At 36.8% G+C, this 25381-nt stretch overlaps 1 protein-coding gene across 9 annotated transcripts in view; it reads right to left on the bottom strand.

Annotated features, from left to right (window-relative positions):
• The window catches only part of ARID4A (AT-rich interaction domain 4A), a 67466-nt gene that overhangs the window by 4672 nt on the left and 37413 nt on the right, over positions 1-25381 (bottom strand). For 4 of the 9 annotated variants that reach the window (XM_081346224.1, XM_081346225.1, XM_081346232.1 and 1 more), the window contains 14 exons: positions 23533-23605; positions 22086-22180; positions 21886-21983; positions 18520-18739; positions 16510-16754; positions 11698-11895; positions 10835-10919; positions 9977-10178; positions 9704-9766; positions 7785-8897; positions 6607-6711; positions 3615-3824; positions 2987-3133; positions 2247-2346 (listed from right to left, as the gene is read on the bottom strand). In XM_081346224.1, coding sequence (XP_081202350.1) covers positions 2247-2346; positions 2987-3133; positions 3615-3824; positions 6607-6711; positions 7785-8897; positions 9704-9766; positions 9977-10178; positions 10835-10919; positions 11698-11895; positions 16510-16754; positions 18520-18739; positions 21886-21983; positions 22086-22180; positions 23533-23605 — 2954 coding nt within the window. Of the gene's footprint in view, positions 1-511; positions 2347-2986; positions 3134-3614; positions 3825-6606; positions 6712-7784; positions 8898-9703; positions 9767-9976; positions 10179-10834; positions 10920-11697; positions 11896-16509; positions 16755-18519; positions 18740-21885; positions 21984-22085; positions 22181-23532; positions 23606-25381 lie in introns of those variants that run through there. The other 5 variants (XM_081346228.1, XM_081346229.1, XM_081346226.1 and 2 more) reach the window with 5 other exon arrangements.

Below are 25381 nucleotides of genomic sequence, written 5' to 3'. Positions count from 1 at the left end.
CATCTGGTGTGTTAGGAGCCAAATACTTTGTAGTTATGAAGCAAGATTTTATCAGTTCGCATTGTGGTTACTTGCTCAGCTAGCCAGATAATTAGATTGGATTTGGCAAGTTTATCCACCTATTAAATCCTTCCCAAAGATTGAAGATAGACAGATGTTTTTTGCCTGTTTTCAGCACTGTTTTTTGCTGTGGTTGTTAAGCAGATCATATGATCGTTTAAGCAAATCCAGCTTCCCTCATTGACTTTGCTTGAGCCCCCAAAAGCTGCAACTATCATAAGTACATACCAGTTGCCAAGCACCTTAATATCGATCATCTAACCCTAACCCATGTGATGATTGGAAGCGTCTAATGTACTGTACTATCCTTTTTATGATTCTATGTGTGAAAAGATTTAATACCATGCTATCAAATAGTCCTCACAACGTATCATGATTCTATACCTCTTGTAACAATTGGATTTGACAGCAAATATACAAAATCAACTACTGTAAAAAAAAAAAAAAGGCCTAAGTTTAAAAATGTAACTTTTATTAATGCTCACAAGTGAGCTTAATTTGTATCATACATTGAAATAGCTCTGCTTAAGAAAAGACAGAAAAAGTGCATTTACAAGAGTACTTTTTTCTTTAGTTCTTTAGTTCTCTGTGAAAATGGAAGGAATTGGAATCACAGGTTGACAAAATGGTAAAATGGAACTGCAGGTGACATTGGGCCTTAAGTAAATGACCCCTTTACATGTCTCCCACTTGAGACCTTCAGATATTGTGAATGTTTAATAATCTGACAATCTAGAGAATCTGTTATAACTCTACAGCATATTAACAAGGAAAAAGGCAGAACTCCCCTTTTCATTGTACAAAGATGAATTTTAAAAATTGATTAAAAAATCACTATATACAATTCTATGCAAACCGTCTTAAATACATGGTTTCTGGAGTTATTTACAAACTGTTTTCAGTCTGTGGGAACAATCCACAGATAAAACAGTCATTTTACATCTCAACTTTGGCAGATAACTCACTTCAGTAATGCAACAAAAGAAGAATTGTGACAAAGTATTGTAAGGGCAACCCAAGAAATTTGTTCCTCAGAAGCAACAGAAGTACGAGGGCTGCCAAAGTTTTCAAAACAGGGTGCCGGGTTATAGTTGTACACTGTGAAAGATTGAACAGACAAAAGGACTCCATATACCAATATGGGTGATAAAGCCATATGTATATGAGCTCCTTAAATGAAGTATTTTTTTATTGAATGAGTGAGCCTAACTTAGAATTTTTCTCCCCAATTTTATTCTTTTTTAAAAAAATACATAAAAATACAACATCCAATGTCTGAATAAATATATTTAACAAGTCACAAGATACCTTATTTTACACAAAAAATTCCGCTTTAGAAATTTTGTTAAATAACTTCATTGTTATATATTTTATTTTTTGCCTTTTGTAACAAAATAAACTCTGAAATTACATAGAAAAAAGACAAAATACTTTTGCCAAGGGATAAGATAGTCCACTGAAAACCTATTCACAATTCCACTGTAAACATTAAACATTAAAATATTTGCATAATCATGTGCTCGAAAAATCCTATAAAAAGTGGAAGACTCATTAAGACGGTAGTTTTCAGTCAACTACGCTTCCTTTCACAATTTATTTTGTCCAATTTACACCTTTAAAACTGGGCACAATGCTGAGTACCTACTTTGGCAGGTCTGTACAAAGCAACTGCATCTCCAAAACAAAAATAAAAGTGGGACTCTCGCTCAGAATTAAGATATAGCTCGGTGAAAAAAGTGCAGCAGTAATTATTTTCTGATTAACTTATTTTGATGCCATTTTTGGTGCACTTACTCTTTTACTTAAAGAAAGCTGTTTCTTTCCAATGCCCAAGGCTTCATTGAATACCTGTGTTTTCAAATCAGATTAAGTGCCCTTTTTCTGTTTAAAGCAAAGTAAAAAAAACAAAACAAAAGCATAAGACAGAGGTGTCTTAAGTGCACCCATAAATCTTTAGTTGCCAATTAGATTATTCTCCACAATAAAATGTGTTGTTTAAAAAAAAGCTATATGGACAAAATAGAGGAAGGGGCACAAAGGAGTAGAGACAGACAAGCCCAGCAGTGGAAGAGTATACACAATATACTTGGCAATGTCAAACCAACTGGGTGCTTTCTATGAGATTTTTGGATTTCTGTCCCTGGCAGCAATTTGCTGCATGAAGCACAGATAATGACCAGTATCACCTGCATTCAACAGCAAGCACACTCTGTGGAGGAGAGGGTGAGGATGGGCTCATTCCAGTGTCTGAAGAGCCAGAGGACATGGAAGCTCCAGTATGAGACACTGCAAAACAAAAATAATAATAATATGTGCCTCCATGTTAATGGCTGTCAATTTTCTTTGGTACTATAATGCAATGTTACTCCCACCCCAAATCATCTACCCAAACTGGGAAGTTTTGTGTCAAGTCTTTAACATGTTGCAGGTTACCAGCTATCAGGCCACTAAATTGTCTCAAAGATGCCAAGAAACTAGTAGCTTAAGGGGGAGCCTTAGACATCTGGAAACAATCAGCTCTAATGCATCCCAGAATAAGGGTTTAGAATTTTGGTAATGTTCACAAATCAGAACAGGCTATTTATTTACACTTACATGCCACTTCAATTATAACTAACACTAAACAATGTGCAGGCCAATTTTAATATATAAAGATTAAATAATAAATAAGATTAATCCCATATCAAGGGACCAGTACTTTGAATATTCTGTATTTTGACCCCTCTGTGCAAGATTTATTTTGCATTTCCCTGATATATACTCTTCTTCCTGGAATTATAGCTAAGCATAATTTTCTTCATTATGGATTTCAAAAATATTTTCCCTGAATGATAATGGAAAAGCTGTAAGTTAATATCTAGGAGCCAGAGATGTACTGAAGAATTATGGCCAGACCACTCATGCAAATATATGTAGCAAAGCTTACCTTCTCGGTCCTTCTTTTTCAATCGCTTTCTTCTCCTATCAATCGTCGCTACTTCTGACTTCAGAGACATGTAATATTTCCTGATTTCCTGTAGTTTATCTTGTAGAAATGAGATTCTCTCTGTGCTGTTCATATTGTCCAATTCATCTGTTTATACAATCAAATATCAGCAAAAACATTTTTAGCACAAGCCTAAAATACTGCACTAAAGTGTGATTGTTATACATAGAGGTGGTCCTTGCTTAGCAACCATTCATTCAGCGACTGTTTGAACTTAATGATGGCAGTGAACAAGTGGTACTTACAACCAGTTCTTAAAAGGTGGCAGGAGGTAGCAAATGGCAGCTATGTAACATTTTGCTTAACAGCACAGGATTCATAAAACCAATCTACCAGATATACTGGAATTCCCATTGCCAAAACTATTCTGCCATACTAGTATTACAACTAGTTAAAAAAAAGTCAAATAGGAGCAATAAGTCTGATGTGTTGCTTATAGTGTTCAAAGCTTATGTTCCACCCTTTAGCATGAGGAAGGGGCCATTCTACCAACTCCTCCTCAATTTAGAACAAGCAGGAGAATAAAAAGAACCAACTGCATATATTTCTATTCATACAAAGGACTTACTAAGCTGGACAGTCCATTTATACACTCTGGGAGAAACATGATGGTTCTTCTCTCTCTGCTTCTCCTTATCCCCATCTTTGATATTAGGAGATACCATTCTGGCAGGCGATCGATTGAGCTTCTGTGGCTTAGTTACACCAATATGCTTTACAGGAGTGCATTTACTTGAGCTGTCATGGGCAGGAAGATCTTCACTATCACTGCTTTGCCCTAGAACAAGACACAGAGGTTTATACTGCAGAGCATATATCTAATGGTAGGAGGCGTCAGGTGTTTTCATATATATTTTACATAACAGAGCTACATTTTAATATTGTGGCTGACAAAATATAATCTCAGTAATCCTAACAACTCTGCAAGACAGCAGTTTCAAACATAGACCACAAGCTGCTACTTGATAAGATAGAAAAATGTGGCTTAGACAGCACCATTCGTAGCTGGCTGACCGTGTGGTCCTTAATAGAACTGCATCTACATGGAGGGATGTGTATAGTGGGGTGCCCCAAGGCTCTTCAGCATCTTTTTCAATGATTTGGATGAGGGGATAGATAGGGAACTCATCAAATTTGCAGATGACACCAAGCTGGCAGGAATAGCCAACACTCCAAAAGACAGGCTTAAGATACAGAAGGATCTTGACAGATTTGAACATTGGGTGATATCTAAAAATGAAATTCAATGGTGAAAAAAGTAAGCTTCTACATTTAGGCAAGAAAAACCACAAATGCACAGGTATAGTATAGATGGTATCATGCTCAATAGTAGTAACTGGGAGAGGGATCATGGAGTCCTAGTTGACAATCACTTAAATATGAGCCAGGAGTGTGCTGCAGCTGCCAAAAAAGCCAACACAGTGTTAGGCTACATTAACAGGGATAGAATAAAGATCACATGAAGTGTTAATACCACTTTGTAACAGCTTGGTAAGACCACACTTGGAATATTGCATCCAGTTTTGGTCACCACAATGTAAAAAAGATGTTGAGACTCTAGAAAGAGTGCAGAGAAGAGCAACAAAGATGATCAGGGGACTGGAAGCTAAAACATATAAGGAATGATTGCTGGAATTGGGAATGTCTAGTTTAATGAAGAGAAGGACTAGAGGTGACAAGATAGCAGTGTTCCAATATCTCGCGGGTTGTCACAAAGAGGGAGTCAAGCTATTCTCCAAAGCGCCTGAAGGCAGGACAAGAAGCAACGGATGGAAACTAATCAAGGAGAGAAGCAACCTAGAACTAAGGAGAAACTTCCTGACAGAACAATTAACCAGTGGAACAACCTGCCTCCGGAAGTGGTGAATGCTCCAACACTGGAAGTTTTTAAGAAGAAACTGGACAACCATTTTTCTGAAATGGTATAGGTTTTCCTATAAAAGGCCTCCAGGGTCCCTTCCAACTGTATTATTATTGTTGTTGTTGTTGTTCTTATGACCTTTTTTGTGTCAGTCATTAAGCAAACCTGATGGCTGTAAAGCAGCCACTGTGGTCACAATTATTCAGAGACTAAGAGTCCAACCCGGGGGGGGTGTGTGCAAGGGGGGCTACCCTCCCAAAAGAGTCTTTTTATCTATATGCTCCCTAGATAAATAACCCTTGGCCAACAATGGCTTGCAAAAGCCAAAAGGCACATGTCTGTCTGGAAATGTCATAGAATGCCAGGGTCACTTGTAAAAGATTCTCCTGACCAGCAACAGCTCCATATGAGAGAAAATGTTAAAATTTTACAGGAAAGGGTGAATCAAACCACAAGATGGGCTTGTGATGTAATAGTTGCTAGATGGATGAAAAATAAAAGATAGCCAGTGTCAATGAAACCTGTTAAATTTATATGCAGATCAGTGTGTCCAGGACTGCCATTTTGCTACTTTTAATTCCACCCCACCCCATCCTTTCACATTGACCCAGGCAGTCTGATTAATGAAGAAGCTGTGGTCATATAGTCTTGCAAGTATTCTCTTACCTCAAGGCATCATGGGATACACAGATTTTCCTGCAGAAATTGGGAGGGATTAAGCAAGCCCCAAATTGCAACTTTGCAGAAGCTATCCTGCATTGTCAGAACCACTAGTAAAGTGAATGGATCACTATCACATAAACAGCACCATAATGTTGCTATGCTGTTTAGTTTTCAAACTATCAAATAGAACTATATTCTTTTACCTCCAAAGACAAAGAATGTAGATTGTGCAAACCTGCAAATTAAAAAGCCTCAAGCCAATAACTACATATTTTTGTTGTTGCTACGTTGTAGATAAGACTATTTTATAATGAATTTAATTGTGGTTTTTGTATTCAAGTTGCAAAATGCACGCTTAATTCCATTTTCAGAAAAGAAAAAAAGTTGGCTGAATGCATAATCCCAAATAATTGTATTGTATCAATTTAAAAAAAATATTCTTTAAAAAACACTCCTTTGGCCAATTTATTATGATTGGTATCATAATAAAATATGTACCAAGACACAAGGGAGATTTCAAATTCCCATCTACCTATGATAGAACACCAAAATGTTTGGAGGTTTGTTCTGTTAAAGTAACCTATTTGAAATCAGTGTGGTATTGTTGTTAAAGGAAGCCCTCTGGTGACTGAATTCTCTCTCAGCCAAGCCTATTTGTCAGGGTTGGTGGGGAAACAACAACAGGCCGGTGTATAAACCATCTTGAGCTCTCAAGGGTGGGATACAATACATCTAGCAAGAAAGTACTGTATGTGTCACAAGTAAACATTCCAGTATATTCCAAGCTTGGAACAATTTCTTGTGCACACTTCTATTTACATTGTAGATGATCACAAAGCTTTATTACTTTACAAACTCATACAGATGCAGAATTCTGTCCATTCTTAGCAAGATGATACTATAAATTTATATTGTAAACCCACAAAATTTCTTCTTGAGAGCACTTCCCTAAGTTTTCAGGGAAATTCAGCTCTGTATACTTATAACACTTAGAAGTACATAAAACCAAAATCCCTTCTGGAAAAAATCTACATACCTGTCCCATTTTTCTCACTTTTGGCTATCGTACTTGCTCGTTTGGGGGTACGCTTCTGCCGCTTTGCCAATGAACTACTACTGTTATCCCCAGGCCTTTTTTGTCCTGAAAGTAAAATGAAAGTTCCCATTCTATATAATATGTTTCATTGTTTCAAATGTAAGTTAGTTGTATAAGAACGGAAAAGAACGAGAAAAATTGCCATTCCCAAGAGATCATAATGACAACAGAAAGAAAAAATCTGTAGCAGTCCAAACTCACTGTACAATGAAGATTACCTTCAGAGAAATAAAAATATTGCCCCAAAGGGATGGTAGGGAAAATGTCAAGAAAGCCATCAGAGGAGATGGAGAAGAGTGTGGAATGTGCAGCGGAAGACATGCAGAGACAATGCCTGTAAGTACACCTAATGCACTCTTAAGGTAAGAGGATAACGTGAATTACATGGGAAACCACAAGAAAAGCAGAATAAAAAGGAAAATGTCTTTTTAAAAATTTCTAAATGTTTTACTTCTCCCCAAGACAGAATGCTGCTGTCTTGGTGTTGTGGGTATGTTTGAAACCACCCCTGCGATAATTGCTACTGCAATTGTGATGTAGAAGTGCTTTACAGGGTTAATAAAATTGTGGGAATTACTTTTACAGTTTTTGTTTTTTTACACTGTATTTCCAAGGCATTTGTTCACAGCCTCCTTATACTTGCTAAAGATGGAGAAACAGTTGTCACTATGAACAGAATCATGACTTCCTGCTAGTAGATGCAAGTAGCTGCTAATGCACAAGTTGTACCTCCTCTGGCTGTCATATAGTAAAAAAATAAAGCTGAGAATATACTTATCAAAATGCTGCAGTAAACACCCAAATTAGGTTTCAATTCAAAGGTTTAAACCATTTATTTAATGGATGCAATATTATTACATATCAGATAGGATAGTTGAAGCCAATCCAAATTGAACAGATATAAAAAATATCCTTCTATTCTCCCCCTCCAAGTATTTTATTGTTGTAAGTTTTGGTGGGATAAATGAACTAAAATGTGAAAAGTCCCACATTTGTCTTCAAAAAGTTATATGAGGAATTAGAAGACCTGGGTCCCTGATCTTTTGGTATATTGTAAAATGCATTTTCAATGAATTTAAGTCACCACAGAAACTTGGTACTTAGAAAGTAGTCCTTACCCTTTTCTCCAATGTCTGGGCCAACTATGCTACAGTTGCTGGAAGCTTCAAACCCATTGGCCGATTCATTCTCGCAAAGGCCTTCTTGAGACTCTTCAGCCACACTGTCCACTTCAATGGTCACGTCACTTTCACTTTTTATGCTTGGTGATTCATCCTGACTGAACGTTAGAGGTGAGGCAACAGAGAAATTTGGCTGGATCACAGAAGGTAACATCGGCAGATTTGAAGTGAGGTTACTATCATCTTGTTTTTCAACAACCAAACCTTCAGGCCCATTCTTGTCTTTTTCATCAAGATCATCCAAGTCCACTTCATGGCAAAGGAGAGTTTCAGGACCAATTTGAGGCATGGAGTCGTCTTCATCTTTCAACAGTGTGCTACGGTTTTCCTCTGAAGAACAATCAAAACGCTCACTTCCCCTAACATGGAGCCGTTGATCTGATTCTGCCACCAATGATGGCATTTCTTCATTCTCATTTTGAAGAGTCTCATCACCAATGAAATCCTTACATTCTTCTGCCCCATAACATTCATTTGCCTTCTCTACAGTCATAATATTTGGCACAGTCGGCTCACCCTCTTGTCGTACCCTTTTGTCAGGTGATGGCTGTTCTATCACTTTTCTTTTCATAAACTTCTTATCTTTTGCCCAGAGATCTGTTTCATTCTCAGAAGTAGAGCTCAAACCTTTATTTTCCAAGGAAGAAGTATTTAATCGTTCAGATTCTGCAACAGGTTCACTGGTTATTTCTTCCTGATTTAGTAATGTAATCTTTGAATTCTCTAGGGAAGAATCTCTTGTTCGATTCTTCCGGCCTTTTCCTTTAGGCGATTTCTCCACCTCTCTCTTCACTTCTTCTATTTGATCACTTTTACTTCCACAGTTCTGAACCACTTGTTCACTCTCTTCACCTTCTAATTTCAATTTTTCTAAAGGATGAACTTGATTCTGATCATTCTCTTTCAGCATATGCGAGATCTTTGCAATCTCTTCAACAGGCTTATCAACTGCTCGTTTTTCATTTTCCATTTCAGAACTAACTGGAGAAAATTCTTCATTAATGTTCTTTTCAGAAGCTTCATCTGCTTCACTATCTGATGAAACTGAGTCTATCAAAAACAACATTAAAGGACAAAAAGGCAGAAATTCAAATTGAAATCTACATATATATTGTATTTATATACTACATAGAAAACATATAATGTTCAAAACAATTTTTGCTTTCAGTAATCCAATGAGAAATATTTAAAAACATAAAAGGTTTAAATAATCTTTAGTTACAAACACAGCCACAATTTTATTTAGGAGGAGGAAATGTTCTTAAGTGCAAAATATATAATATCAGAAAGAAAATTTCATTTTTTTTTCATTTGTCACATCATGTCCCACCTTAATATTTAACAAAGGAAGAAAAGACTTCAACTTATATGGCAGGCCTTACAAACTGAAAGGCTGCATGTGGCTATTCTAAAACTTTTAGTGAAATCCTTTCAAAAGTTGCCACCTAATTTCTCATGTAACATAAAATTAAATCCTGACAGAATTTCAATATTTCTGTGGTAGTCCTTGCACTATGCAACATGCTATTTCCAGTGGCACACTCAATCTTTTCTCTTCTGATATTTTCATAAGCACTGAAAATCATTTTGTTTCAGTGGGTTAGGGTTAGAGTTAGGATCACTGTAAAGCCAAGTACAGCTCTCAGCCCCCAAAATGCTGTGCAACTGTTTTATAAAAGTCTTCCATGTAAATGGAAGTGTTCATTATGACAGTAAGCGGCAAGTAGTATAAACTTGATTCTTTCTTCGTTGCAAATAGCACCACATCTCTTCATCTAAGGGCTGGCACTTGCCCTCCCCCCCACCCCCAATTTGTGAAATTTCTCCCTATAGTTTATTTTTTTAAAAAATCTCACCATTTGACCCTCTGTCAGAATCCAACATTCCTGAGCTACGTCTTGTTTGCCTGCGAGGCATACCTAAAAAAATTTAAAGAGGCTATAATACAGAGGTAGAGAGCAAATGCACTGCATTTAATAGTTTTGCAATTATTTGTATATTTTCACGTGTTTAAAATGTGTTGATTTTAAAAACAGAAAACCGTTTCTACCTTAATGTGCCTAATTGCCAGCTTGAGCAATTGAGCAAAAAGCTGGTTGCCACACAATATGACATGTAAGCAGAAGTACCTTCTGTCCCATTAAGCAAGGGCGAGCAATCCAGCAGGCTGCTGCGTGCACTTCGCACTCCTGACTTGCTGTCACTGTTAGGAGTTTTAGACAGACCACAAGAGAGATTTGATAGAAGAGTTGATTTCAGAGGAGGACGTCCACGTTTTCCCTTATGTTTCTCCTCCTCTTTCTTTTCATCTTTTTCAGAGTCTTCTTTACTCTAATTACAAACATAAACAATCTCATTGTCACAGGAAGTTTAGACTTTTCCTTCACAGAATGCATGAAAATATCCACTGTAGAGCTTCTGCTCAGCAGAAGATACAGCCAGTGTCAAGTGACAGATCTCCATTTGTGGAAAAGGAGTTCCCCAGATCTGCTTTGAAAGAACAAATTAACCCTGTGGAAAATCAGAGCTCTCGGTCATAAATCTTACACTTCTAAGCACCTCAATATTTTATTTCATGGAAAAAGTGAAGCATCCCTTCAAATTACAAACTTTCAGGAGAAACTTGGGTTTGTCCAAATATTGGGTATTTTATTTATTTATTTATTTTATTTATTTTATTGGATTTGTATACCGCCCTATTCCCGTAGGACTCAGGGCGGTTTACAGGGCAGTTAAAACCATGAATACAAAAAATTAAAAACAAATAAAACAATTAAATTAAATTCAAGCCCCAAGAGTAAATCTAAAACCCAGTTAAATTAACAACCCCACAGTCTGGACCAAACAGATCGAAGAGCCAGGTTTTTCTGGTATTTATGGTGATACATTTTCTCTTATTTCAAATATTGAAAAGAGTAATAAAGGAAGGGAAAGATTTTTATACATTTACTTAAGATATGAAAAAATAGTTTATGAACATAACTTACTTTTGCTTTTTTCTTTTGCTTCTTCTTTGGTCCTCCTTTTTCTGCAGGCCAAATAATCCTATCAGCTTTTACCCATTCATCGTATCTACAGTAAAGGAATATTGCATCTATTTAGGTCACTGCAAAATCACAGAGGTAAATTTAACTTACAAAATTAACTACAAAAATAAATTGTAAGCTGCAGCCTGGAATTACAAGAGTTAAACATCCATAATTCTAAGAATCATCCCTTTAAATTGGAAGTCTGAATATAAAATTCTAGCAACTCAGAATCCTGCTTGGATTTAGCATAATAAGCAAGCAGGCAAATAAACCCTACATTCTACTTCAAACTATAGATAAATACAATTGTCAAATAAACAACTTATAGGCAGAGCTTTCAAATTTTCCCATATAATCTGATAGTTTTCAACCCTTATTCTTTCTCCTTTTTTATGAACAAAGTTATGTACCTTTAATTAAAAATTGTCAGGATAGCAAGAACAGGACAGATTCTGCCCATGATCTACTATGTAATTATTATTGATTTTGAACATGAATATGTACAGCAGCAAATTTTACAGACCGCCTCTACAAGGATACTTCCATATGCAAATTGAAGGGAAGGGCAATTCTCCATGATGACTTTTTTTTTTTTAGGAAAAAAAAATCTCACTGTAACTTGGGTCCTCATCTTTCAACAGAGCCAATGTGACAATATTTCTATCTGACCATATTTAAGAACATTGATACTAAAGAAAAAAAGGAGTGGGAGCAGGACTGAAATACTGTAGGCATCTAAAATAGACCTGAACAGTCCACCTTAAACTTTTTACAGGGGGTAGCAGTCAACATTCAGTTCAGGTCATCGTTCTCCTCCTTACCTAACATTCCAGCCGTAATAATGCACTAAATACAAAATCTCTCCGTCATCATTTTCTGTACTTTTAATACTGGCTTCATAGATTTTCTGAGTTTTTCCGCGGCCATATTTTACTTTTACTTTGGTTCCTGTAAGACAAGGTTCGGCATCTTCTTCACATTCCTCCCCTTCCGAGTCTCGATTTTCAAGTTCTTCCCTGCTGCAGAATAGACGAGATATCAATTAATTAAGAGGCCAAATGTAGACAACTGGGACTTTCCCATTCCTGCCACTTTTTCAAGTCATCTACAGTGATTTCCTTTTAAGGAAAATGACTCGGCATGGAAATCTTGACAGTACCTGCGCTTTCCAAATAATGAATCTTCTACACACATCTGATCAATTCCATGTCAAGGATTATGAAATGGCAATTCCCAGATCAGTCGCAAGGAAAACTACGATCGGCTTTGCATGACTAACTTTTGTTATTGCACTGAAGTTTTCTGAAGTGGTTTCCTACCACTTAACGATACTTCTTTTACTTGTGCATATCCTTCCCAAGGGTACTTCTAAATTTGTTGTGAAATTAAAAGTTAAAAAACTAAAATCATAATATGTGTATACAGCCAATAATTTCATTCAGAAACAGCAGAGTATTGTAATATATTTTTCATTATTTTCTGTAACACAGTGTCCCAGATAAAGTACGGTAATTATTTTTTTACTAAGTTTTGCAGGTTTTACACAGTGATGCATTTTTAATTTCCCACGTATGCTATCTTAAAGTTCACTTAACATTTTTTCAATCATTTGCTCTTTTCAATTTCACTACCAATCCAAATTTTCATAATGCTTTTCAATAAATGGTGTTCAAGCATATTAGACTTAATCTGTTCCTTATGTATAGGTGCCTGCACACCTATAAGTGTTCCTCCTTACATCACTCATTCCACAACCATTCAAACTTACAATGGTGCTGAACAAGTGGTACTTATGGCTGGTCCTCATACTTAGAACAGGTACTGCATCCTTGCAGTCATGTGATCATACTGCTTGGCTTGCAGTTATAACATTGCAGCGTCCCATGGTCATGGGACTGCCCCTTGTAACTTTCACAGCCGGCTTCCAACAAGCAAGGTCAATGGGAAAGCTGGTGGGAGGTCACAAATAAACACCATGGCAACAATGGGCTCTCTTAACAACGGCAACCAAAAGTTGTGGAACTACCATCACTAAGTGGTGCAGTGATGTGACATTGTGCTTGATCACCGTGTCACTTAGCAACAGAAATTCCTGTCCTAATTCCTGTTTTAAGTCAGGACTACTTACACTTTGTTTACAATCTTTTCCTAAATTTTAATTGTTCATTTACTTTTGCTATGGAGCTTTCTACTTGCAAAATCCATTAGAATATCACAGTGCCAAGCACATATCAAATCATTCAAACAATACTACATCTGGAAGGTTTTTAAAAAGAGAGAATTTAGAGGTGGGGATGACCTTGGAACCCCGTGATTAACCTCTATAATTACACTGAATTTTTAACCTGAATGATGTAGTTTTTTTTTGTACCTTAATGAAAAGAATACATATTTAACCAGGAATGTATCACAGAATAGGACTGAATATTTATGTATGGATATATCTGTGCATGTGTAAAGGTCTAGCTGGATTATGTTGTAAAATGGCTACGGGATCATCTATCACAATACACATTTAGTGACACTAAAATTAAATTTAATAAACTTACTGACAGCTCAATCCAAATATATGCCCTGTATACAGATTGCATTTTTGTTCTGCTCTCTGATCCTGAGGAATCTGGTTTCTCAGGCCTGCATTTTCCTCTCTCTTTGAATTAAAAAAAAGATTCCAAAACTTTAATCAATGCATTTCTCAGTTGCTAAACACATCATGGTATCACTGCAGTACTGAAAACTCTACTTTGGTCACCAGAGTTTGTTTGTTTGTTTGCTTGTTTGTATTCTAATTTTGCCCTTTGGAAACTTTAAATGGATCACAAAGCCTGCAAAACCAAAAGGCTGCGTTTGTTATGAACTTGCCCAGCTGTTTAAGAAGCCATATGAATACAATTAAATGGAAATGATTAATTAATCTTAATTAATTAATTAAGATGATTAGGGGGCTGGAGGCTAAAACATATAGGGAACGGTTGCTGGAATTGGGTATGTGTAGTTATACAAAGAGAAGGGTGAGGGGTGACATGATAGCAGTGTTCCAATATCTCAGGGGCCGCCACAAAGAAGAGGGAGTCAAGCTATTCTCCAAAGCACCTGAAGGAAGGACAAGAAGCAACGGATGGAAACTAGTGAAGGAGAGAAGCAACCTAGAACTAAGGAGAAACTTCCTGACAGTTAGAACAATTAACCAGTGGAACAACCTGCCTCCAGAGGTGGTGAATGCTCCAACACTGGAGGTTTTTAAGAAGAGACTGGACAGCCATTTGCCTGAAATGGTATAGGGTTTCCTGCCTGAGCAGGGGGTTGGACTAGATGACCTCCAAGGTCCCTTCCAACTTATTATAATTATTAATATAGGTGAAAGCAGTCCTTGGGAGCTTTGAAAGTTCCTTCACTTTCATATCTGCTTTGAAAAAAAATGTCAAGATGGATTAACTTAGTATTTTAATATTATATTTACAATAGATGCACAGTTTTGTCTATGGTTTTTTGTTATGCATTCCCCAGAGTTGGTTTCAGGATGATTGTGTATAACTATTAAACAAATACATGTTTTTATTAGAAGGATGAGTGATAATAAGCTACATCACGAAGTTCAAAGTAGTAGTAAATTCTGGACACAGAATAAGTTCTCTCCTTTGTTAAAAAAATAAATTAAAAATTAAACTCAAGTGGGTAAGCATAATATTCCTGCATCCTATTTTCCACACAACTATCCTGTGAGGAGTGTTGGGCTACTGGTAGAGTCACCCAGTTAGCTTTCATGCCTGAGACAGGCCTAGAACCTATTGGGGGGTGGGAACCTGTTTTATGTTAGGTTTACATTTTTCCAGGAATAATCTGCTTGAAGCCATAAACTAACCCACAGATCCAAACGCAGGAGTGTTCAACTATCATATTTTCCCCTGAACTAATAGGAAATGGATAGTTCTCTCTTGCCATAATTCTGAACTGTCTGCTTTCAAACCTTTTTTTAAAAAAAATTAGGCAGAAGGTTGTGGGTTATCCAACAGCAAAAAAAGCTAAAATGTGATAAAAATATGAAAAGCATAAACCAGAAAGATTCCGTTTCACATCTTATCTCAGCCACAGACTCGGAACTTTTAATAAAAGTAATTTTTTAGCATACCCACTTTAGTAATGTGGGGATAACACAGAGATCTTACAGAAGAGATGTGCAACTTTCTCAAGTTTTCCAGCCTTTAAAAGTTATAAAATGATCATTTTTTGTGAGAAAAGGGAGCAATTGCCCAAATTGCCTCTGTAGAATAAGACAGTACTGCCATATTACTGTTGCAAAAGAAATACTCTCCCACCAAAAAATGAGAAAAGGTGTATGTAACATGGTTCGGTTCTCTTTGCATCGTTAATGTAGCCCTGCTTTCCCCAAAATATACCATATGAAATTATAACTGTGCACTAGAATCTGCAAACCTTTTTTTTTTATAAAGATAAAATTCAATTACCGTATTTGCTCAGAAGCAATCCAAATTTTAGGGTTCTGGTAATACGGAATGATGAAGACTGGTAGGTTTGTTTTGCCATAAGGACACTTTGACACAACATAGAAAACCCAACACAGGGCTTTGTACCTGTCTTCTGACATGACACTGTGGAAATTTTATCATAATGCAAAGGCATTAACTAGCACGATGAAAACAAGCATACCTTCTTAAGTCTATTATAAATATTTGGAAGCCCATTACTTGTTTTAGGTTGATTACAGACTAACTGTCTGAATATGAATCACTATTAATCCAGGATTAATTTTAATCATACATTAAGGAACAAACCACTTTTTGATGGTTGAAAACCGATGTGTTTCTGCAGGGGAAAAAAAGCAGGACTACATGGACTAATGTAGAAAGGGCCATGCTATACATGAAGGTTCCCTCCCCTTTTTTGGTGAAGGGGGAGGATTTATTAAAAACTGTATACATGTTAAAAGTTTATCCTTGTATTTTTAAATTTTAGAATGATACAAAATTGTGGTAAAATTTCAGTAACCACAGTGGGGTGAAAAGGGAATGGAAGAACTACAAACAAGAAGGGGTAAAAGAATAGCATACAATCATGGGAATTCTTCAGCCTAAAGTAGTTACACCTAAGTAAGGGATAATGCTAGTACTGTGTCAGGAAGCTTAAACATAACATTAACTGATGATAGTAATTAGAATCTAGCTATAGATTCTGCTACTGACCTCAGTAATTATAAAGGCTAAAATTATGAATTAATTTTGAAAAGAAAATTAACACTTAAAGTCAGGAATTGACAACACAGACCCCTTAATGTGTTTTTAATCGGACAATAAAAATGATCAAAGTCTTGTAAAACCATCAAAGCTTACCAGATTTCACATGAGATGCCCAAGGGACTTTGCTGAAGTTTTACAAAATTTGCTGCTTTGGGCTGGTTTAAAGTATGTTAAATTTGTTTTTTTTTTGTTTTTTTGAAACCCACATTGCTACCTCCTGGCAGTGATTAGGAAAAAGACTGCTGATCCCAATATAACTCTAGCTTTGCAATTAAATTGAGCCTATTAAAACAGTGACTCCCTCTTTGCACAAGTTACTATTGATTATTATTGCCATGCAACGTTCAGCAACCCAGAAGCCTGAAGAAATTTCCTTGCCTTCTCTCTTCCTCTTCATCGGACTCCCTCTCAGATTCCTCTTCCTGTTTTGCTCTCTTTTCCTTTTGCTTTGGTGTAGTCTTTCTATTTCCAAGTGCCATATCATTTTCAATCTTCTCTGCATTACTGGAAATCTCCTCTATGTCTTTGTTCTCCTTATTGCTGTCTTTTAGCTTATCTTGTATTATATCATCTTCACCTTCTTTTTTAATAAGAGACGCATCAAGGATATGTCTTCTTCGTCCCTGTGTAAGGAAAGAAATGAAATGTCATCCTGTAAAAGATGCATTGTTGCTTGCCAGGAAGCCCGATTCCACCACAGTGGGTTTTTTTTTTATCTTACTGAAGAATTAGTGGCTTACTAAAGAATTAATGGACAACCGAAATAGTTCTCAACAGAAGAGAGTTAGCTTTTCTTTTAGAAATGTAACATATAAATTCTGCTGCTGTACAGAATGCAGACAAGAAAATACAAGAAATTACACTGTGGCTAATCATACACAGCTCTAATGTGACGTGTTTGATTTATGACTTAAGGAGTTTTATGATTACTTTTTTAAATGAAGCATTGTTAAACTTTGAATTACTACAATACACGAACCAAGCGATAGTATGCAAGTCAACTTTTTTCCAAAATGAAACAAATATTTATCTTTTTCGCAATGCTCTATAATTTGATACTTGAACAGCTGCTGGAAGAGCAGTGATAGGAATAATTGGGTCATATTAAGTGCAGTAGTAGGAAATACAGATGTAAAGTGAAGTGTAGTTGCTTACAAATCCCTATGAAACATTTTTGTCTATAAATTCAGTACCAACTCAAATTGTGAACTGGAATCATAGATTTGTTGAGAATACATTACATTTCATTATACCCTGATAAAGTTAATGCAATAAATAACTCAGATGACAGAGTTCACCTTAGAAAGGACATTCCTCCAGCATGAAAGCAAGGGGGTAGTATTTTTTCTCAATGGAGAAGAAATGGAGGTAGTGACAGATTTTATTTTCCTGGGCTCCAAGATCACTGCAGACGGGGACTGTAGCCAAGAAATTAAAAGACCCTTGCTCCTCGGGAGGAAAGCCATGACAAATCTAGATAGTACACTAAAAAACAGAGACATCACCCTGTCAACAAAAGTGCATATAGTCAAGGCTATGGTCTTCCCAGTTGCAATGTATGGCAGTGAAAGTTGGACCATAAGAAAGGCTGAGCGCCAAAGAATTGAGGCCTTTGAACTATGGTGCTGGAGAAGACTCCTGCGAGTCCCTTGGACTGCAAGGCGATCAAACCGGTCAGACCTAGAGGAGATCAACCCTGACTGCTCTTTAGAAGGCCAGATCCTGAAGTTGAAACTCAAATACTTTGGCCACCTAATGGGAAGGAAGGACTCACTGGAGAAGAGCCTAATGCTGGGAAAGATTGAGGGCAAGAGAAGAAGGAGACGACAGAGAATGAGGTGGGTGGATGGAGTCACTGAAGCAATAGCCGTGAGCTTAAATGGACTCCAAAAGATGGTAGGGGACAGGAAGGCCTGGAGGAACGTTGTCCATAGGGTCGCAATGGGTCGGACACGACTTCGCAGCTAACAACAACGTTTTTTCTCATGCTGGGGAAGGCCTGCCTACAGGTAGTTGTTGGTATATGACAGCAATTGGAACTGGAATTTCTGTCACTAGGAGATGTGGTTATAAAGGGCAAGCACATCACTTAATGACAGAAATCCTAGTTGCTGTTAACTGAATCCCACAGGCTTTAGGAGAGGCAACTTTCCATAGACAAATTTGTTAAATCTGTTCAGCCATCCTGAGGATTTATTATAGGGCAAGTGGAAATACTGGAAATAAATAGTGGAAATAAAACAACATTTGAAAAGGCTAGACAAGTTCAGAGTGTTATAAGAACAAACAATCCAGCCAATATCTGAGAATGAAAAGTTAGTGAAAGGACTTGTGTTCTCAACTAAATTACAAAAGTCATTGCTTTTTTTATCACAGGCAGTTGCTTACCCGCTGAGACCTCTGCTCAAGTTCTTCTTTTTCGCTTTCACTGGTACAGTTGTTTTCTTCCATCTGAACCTCTACAGGAGGCATTACAGGCTCTTCTTTTACCCTTTCCTCCATTTGCTCTTCTTTTTTCTGTACTACAATTATTTTTGGTTCATTGTGGTGGATGGTTCGGAACTGAATATTTGCAGAACGGCAGTATTCTTCAAAACCATAAAGATACCTACAATTTTTAAATACATATTAATTATGGGATATCCTTGAAAATAATTTGGGTCAATATAAAAGGGGGAAAAATATTGCCATAGGTGTATACTACAGGCCACCCAACCAAACAGAGGAAATAGATGAACTTTTTGCTAGTCAGTTAACTAAGGTATGTAGGAAGCACATCACAATAGTAGTGAGGGACTTTAATTACCCTGACATCAACTGGGAGACAAACTCTGCACCAAGTGGAAGATCAAACAGATTCCTGAAAAAAACCTAGCAGACAACTTTTGTCTCCCAAAAAGTAGAGAAGGGAACTAGGGGATCAGCCATATTGGACTTAATTCTCACTAACAGAGATGAAATGATGGAAGATATTGAAACCACAGGAACCTTGGGGGGAGTGACCATGCAATATTGGAATTCAACATCATGCAAGCACAAGCAATAGAACACAGTCAAATTAGAGAGCTAATTTCAACAAACTTATTTTGGGAACGATTCAATGGATGAGAATCCTCAAGGGGAAAACAACTCAAGAAGCTTGGGAAATTCTGAAAAGTGAGATTATAAAAGCCCAATCTAGCACAATACCAATGAAGAAGAAAAACAACAGCTCTCAAAAGAAAACAGCATGGCTGCATAAAGAACTCTGTGATAAATTGAAAGACAAAAAGGACAAATATAAAAAGTGGAAAGAGGGGCACATAACTAAGGCAGAATAACAACAAATAGCCCGAGCCTGCAAAGATGGAGTGAGGAAAGCTAAGGCTCAAAATGAACTAAGGCTTGCAACAAAAGTAAAAAAAAAAGAAAAAAGTTAAGGAAATGATTAGTCCACTAGTGGAAGAAAGTGGCAAAAAGGTGACAAGCAACAGGAAGAAAGCATAACTATTTAACTCATTTTTTCCACCCGTATTTACACAAAGGAAAAAAAAAGTCCAACCTATGAAAAACAATACCATAAATCAAAGATAAGAAACACTAGTTAAGATAGGCAAGGAAATGGTAAGTGAGCACCTGTCCACTCTAAATGAGTTCAAATCACCAGGACCTGATGGACTACACCCCAAGGTTCTAAAAGAACTCGCAGATGTGATCTGAGAACCACTGAACTATCTTTCAAAGAGTACTACCAGAGGACTGGAAAAGAGCTGATGTAGTTCCCATCTTCAAAAAAGGAAAAAAAATGGATCCAGGAAATTACAGACCTATCAGCCTGACCTCAATACCTGGGAAGATCAGCAAACACCTAGAGGAAAAAAAGTTATTACCAAAAGCCAACATGGGTTTGTCAAAAACAGATCATGCCAGATAAATCTTATTGCATTCTTTGACCAGGTGACAAAATTAGTGGACCAGAGGAATGCTGTGGATATAATTTACTTGGACTTCAGTAAGGCATTTGATAAAGTAGACCACAACCTATTACTTGATAAGATAGAAAAATATGGGTTAGACAGCATCACCACCAGATGGATTCGTACCTGTCTGACTGGCCGTACTCAGAGTGCAGTCCTCAATGGAACTGCATCTACATGGAGAGAAGTGTGTAGCGGAATGCCCTAGGCTCAGTTCTGGGCCCATTGCTTTTCAACATCTTCATCAATGATTTGGATGAGGGGATAGATGGGGAACTCATCAAATTTGATGGCAGGAATAGACAATAGTCCAGAAGATAGGCTTAACATAAAGAAGGATCCTGACAGACTTGAGCATTGGGCGCTATCTAATAAAATGAAATTCAATGGTGAAAAAAGTAAGGTTCTACATTTACGCAAGAAAAATGAAATGCAGTGTTATAGTATAGATCAGACATGTCAAACTTGTGACGTCACGTGACGTTTCACGACATACTGGAGCTTTTTCCCCATTGACGACAATGGGGTGGGTGTGGTTTCATTGTGACCCATCCGGTCCGCGGGCCGGCAGTTTGACACCCCTGGTATAGGTGGTACCTTGCTCAATAGTAGCCAATGTGAGAGGAATCTTGGAGTCCTAGTGGACAATCACTTAAATATGAGCCAGCAGTGTGCTGCAGCTGCCAAAAAACCCAACACAGTGCTAGGCTGCATTAACAGAATCAAGATCACTTCAAGTGTTAATACCACTTTACAATGCCTTGGTAAGGCCACACTTGGAATTCTGCATCCAGTTTTGCTCACCACGATGTAAAAAAGATGTTGAGACTCTAGAAAGAGTACAGAGAAGAGCAACGAAGATGATCAGGGGACTATAGGCTAAAACATTTAAGGAACAGTTGCTGGAATTGGGAATGTCTACTCTAATGAAGAGAAGGATGAGTGGTGACATGATAGCAGTGTTCCAATATCTCAGGGGCTGCCACAAAGAAGAGGGAGTTAAGCTATTCTCCAAAGCACCCGAAGGCAGGACAAGAAGCAACGGATGGAAACTAACCAAAGAGAGAAGCAACCTAGAACTAAGGATAAATTTTCTGACAGGTAGAACAATTAATCAGTGGAACGACCTGCCTCCAGCAGCTGTGAATGCTCCAACACTGGAAGTTTTTACGAGACTGGACAGCCATTTATCTGAAATGGTATAGGGTTTCCTGTCTAAGCAGGGGGGTGGAGTAGATGACCTTCCAATTTTTTATTATTACTATCATCATCATCATCATCAAAGGATATATCCTCTTTGAAATCCCCACAACCACCTTCAAAAGTAAAAGATAAAAAATTAATCTGGGGCTGTTGACACTAGCATCTCAAGTTGCCATCCCCCCCCTTTTCAATTCTCTGATTTCTGAGTTACAAGAATAATTTTTACTAGGATACAGGAGACTTGCAGGCACTTCACTTGTTATTAACTCTATTGTTGATTGGATTACCATTTTGCTTTTTCTGAAACTTTAATTTCTTTAGAGAAAGTAAACAGTCTACAAGTGAGTTTGGCTAAAACGAGAGAAAAAGTACCAATAAATAAAAATGTCGCTGCACAAAGGAGTTACTGTTATTGATATGCCATCATTAGTGCCTATCCCAGTCCTCTCTGCTTCTTACATTCCTTTGAATCCAGACTAATTTGATCATTTGAGAGGGAGTTGCTCAAATAAAAGCTTGACAAAATGTACTCAATTCTTGTTCTTCAACCAGTTCATACCCAAACACTAATTAAGAAAGAAAAGAAACCACTTACTTTCTATAAGCAGTTTTCACATTGTAAGAAGCAGCTGAATTCAAAATAGGAATGCCAAGGTCCATATAAATTTGTTTCCATACAGCTCCACTATCAATCTTGGAAGAAAGAATGGGAGAAAATAAAGCATCTTGGCATGTTGCTAATTAGAAAATTAAATAGCATGAACTCAGAATAAATTTAAGAAATGTTATGCTTACATTGTCACACCCACCCTGCTGATATACCAGTCTGAAAAGTTTGAAGAGGTTAAGATCCTTATAGCCCAGAACAGGTGGTTTATTGATAGAAGTTCCTAATTAATGAAAACATGAGGACAGAATATTATGATGCAAATCTTTTACACTAGAGCACACCATACATTTCAACTTGTCTGATGCCTGCAGAATCATTAGTACCATATATAAAAATTCATGTGTAATTGCTTGGTGAAATAGATTATTTTAAATGTATATTTAGAGATAGCAATATATTTCTTAAATTGCATTATTACAAATACTAGAAATTCCAACGTGGATGTAAGTGAACATAGACATAGACGCTATCAGCAATACAGATAGTCCTTGACTTACAACTGTTTAACACAACTTTGAAGTTACGGTGGTGTTGGAAAGAGTGACTCATGATCCATCCTTGAAGTTATGATCGCTGCACCATTCCAGTGGTCAACATGATCACAATTTGGGTGATTGGCAACTGGTTTTCATTTATGATGGTTACAATGACTTAGTCACATGATCGCAATTTGCTAACTTCCCAGCTGGCTTCAAATAAGTAAAGTCAATTGGGGAAGCCAGATTTACTTAACAACAGCAGGATTCATTTAACGACCATGGTAAAAATAACTGACCATGGTCATAAAATTAGGTCTGGCATGATGACTTGTTTAATGACTGAATTCTAGTCCCACTTGTGCTCATAAGTCAAGTGCTCCAGGATCTCTTTTTTGTGTGTGAAATAATATTTTTAAAATATACAGTAAAAAGACTAAATCTTCAATGACCCACACAGTTCAGAGAAATAATAACCCCAATCTAAAAGTATCAGGAAATAAATAAACTGTATTCTGTCAACATATATATATATATATATATATATATATATATATATATATATATATATATATATATATATATATATATATATATATATATATATATATATATATATATATATATATATGTATTTTGTGTGTGTGTGTGTGTGTATGAAAGTTGGTGGAAACTAATGCTTATTGGAACTTCAAGACTTAAAATCCTATCAGTGGAAAATATAACATTTGGATATTTACTGGTAAGTGAAAAGGCCAACTGAAAAGTTCAGAATAACAAAGCCTACCTAAACATCATTTCCCACAAGAACATATAGTGCTAGGAAATTACTCCACATTTTGTTACCTACAACAATTTATGTAACCATTTGTCACAAGTAGGCAAAGTTTCAGATGACCAATAAGTGCAATTAATATTTTGGGAACTAAGAACCAAAAAATGAATACAACATCTCAATTTTGGAGGACAGAGTTTGGGATGGAGTTTCTTTGTTGATAAACTTGAATCAAGCCTATTATAAAGACTAGGATCCAAAGCAGTTCCTACAGGAGTTGGCAGGCTGCGAGCTATATATAAACAAATTAGACCATACTACCTCTGTCTTCCATAAACTTGTAAAGCTGCTGGAGGAAATTGTCCCTCTCCTCAGGATCAAGCTCTTCCTCAGGCTTTAAACATAAAAAAGACACATTGTAATACATATCTGAATAATACATTTTGTATCTGTAAACAAAATTAAAACTGACAAGTAGGATCAAATTATTCATAAAAATCCCAGTAAGTTGGTATGGCACATGACCCCAGCCAACTACCAACCCTTAGCTTGAAGAAAATGTTAAAACTGTACTAAGTTTCAAGAGCACATAGCCCTGAAAAAGTAAGACTATCATGAAGCCACTAAAACTAGATGTTAAACTGACATTCAGTATTCTAGTTACTGAACGTATATCCATAACATTTTTGTGTTAATTCAGCTTTCTCCAGACATTCCAATAATTCCCTCGTTATTTAATGTCCTGTTTTTTGTTGGTATTTACCATTCCCTAAAGTATATTGGCTATGAATTAGCCAATTCCATCAACATATGGCAAACATAAAATTCCATTACAACGTATTTTCAAAAAGCTTTTTTGAATCTCTCCTTATTGTACTTTTATCAGCCCTTCCTTCAAATGGCTCTTCAATGAAGCATAGAATTTCTCTTTCCCCATTCTAACCATACAATATGTGGACTGCTTAGCTAACTGGACGGGGAATAAGTGGGACCGTACTCTTATTAGGGAAGATAGAGGTGACGTTTGGCTATCTAGCAACCATGTATGCTATCACAGCAACTTGTTTAAATTCTTTATTTATTTATTTATTTATTTATTTTAATTCCATTTATATCCCGCCCTTCTCCGAAGACTCAGGGCGGCTTACAAGCTTAGCAGTAGCCTTCATTCTATGTATATGCCTGCTTATTAGGGCTTTCACACACACACCAAGCGGCATTATTACAAAGTCAGCTTAATTGCCCCCAACAATCTGGGTCCTCATTTTACCTACCTCGGAAGGATGGAAGGCTGAGTCAACCTTGAGCCTGGTGGGATGCGAACCTGCACTAATTGCAGGCAGCTGGTGTTACTTAAGGAGGCATTAGCCCACTGCTCCACCAAGGCTCTTTGAAAGTGGTTTCTAGAATAATTACAATATCTGAGTTTGTCTACTTTTCTTAAGTAATTTTCTTATATAAACCTATCTCATGATTCCCATACTTCCCTTAATGCAGATAACTTCATCAACACTAAAAGCTTCTGAGCAAAACACATGGAAAAAATGCACTACAGGGGTTGGCAGGTTAGTGCCTTGAGGCCATGTAGCACATGTAACTCTACAGATGGCCTCCATAGGGCCTAATATTAAATAAAATTAACATTTTAATTAGATGGATGAAATTGTATTATCTTGCAAAATGTTAAGATGTTGATGCTCCTGCTTGAAATTATTGCAAGATTCTCCATGATTTTGCTTTTCTAAAAAGAAAACAGCGGCATCTGTAGTATGAATCAATAGCAAATGTGTTATTTCCAAACACAGATTGGGAATCAATGCCTATCAGAAATCACAAACTGGTCTTGTAGTATTTCACTCCTATAGTCCCTGTCCTAAAATCCTGCATAATGTGGTTTTATATATAAGCAAAAATGGTCCTAAGATTAATTTTTGCTTCTGTATTTCTATAAATATATTATAAAAATCAATATTGATTTGGGTTGCAGTAGACATTTTGCTCAATATATCTGATAAACCTCAGTGGCATCATATGAATTTCCTAAACTTCATGTCTGCTGGTGCATGATTCCTGATGCAAAATGTAAGCAGGCATTACCGGTAAGTTTAGGAAATCTGTATGATGCCACCGAGGTTTATCAGATATATTGAGCACAACATCTATTGCAACT

Source organism: Vipera berus, assembly GCF_964194415.1.
Source record: "Vipera berus genome assembly, chromosome: 1".
Classification (NCBI taxonomy): domain Eukaryota; kingdom Metazoa; phylum Chordata; class Lepidosauria; order Squamata; family Viperidae; genus Vipera; species Vipera berus.
This window is presented reverse-complemented; position numbering and strand designations above follow the sequence as displayed.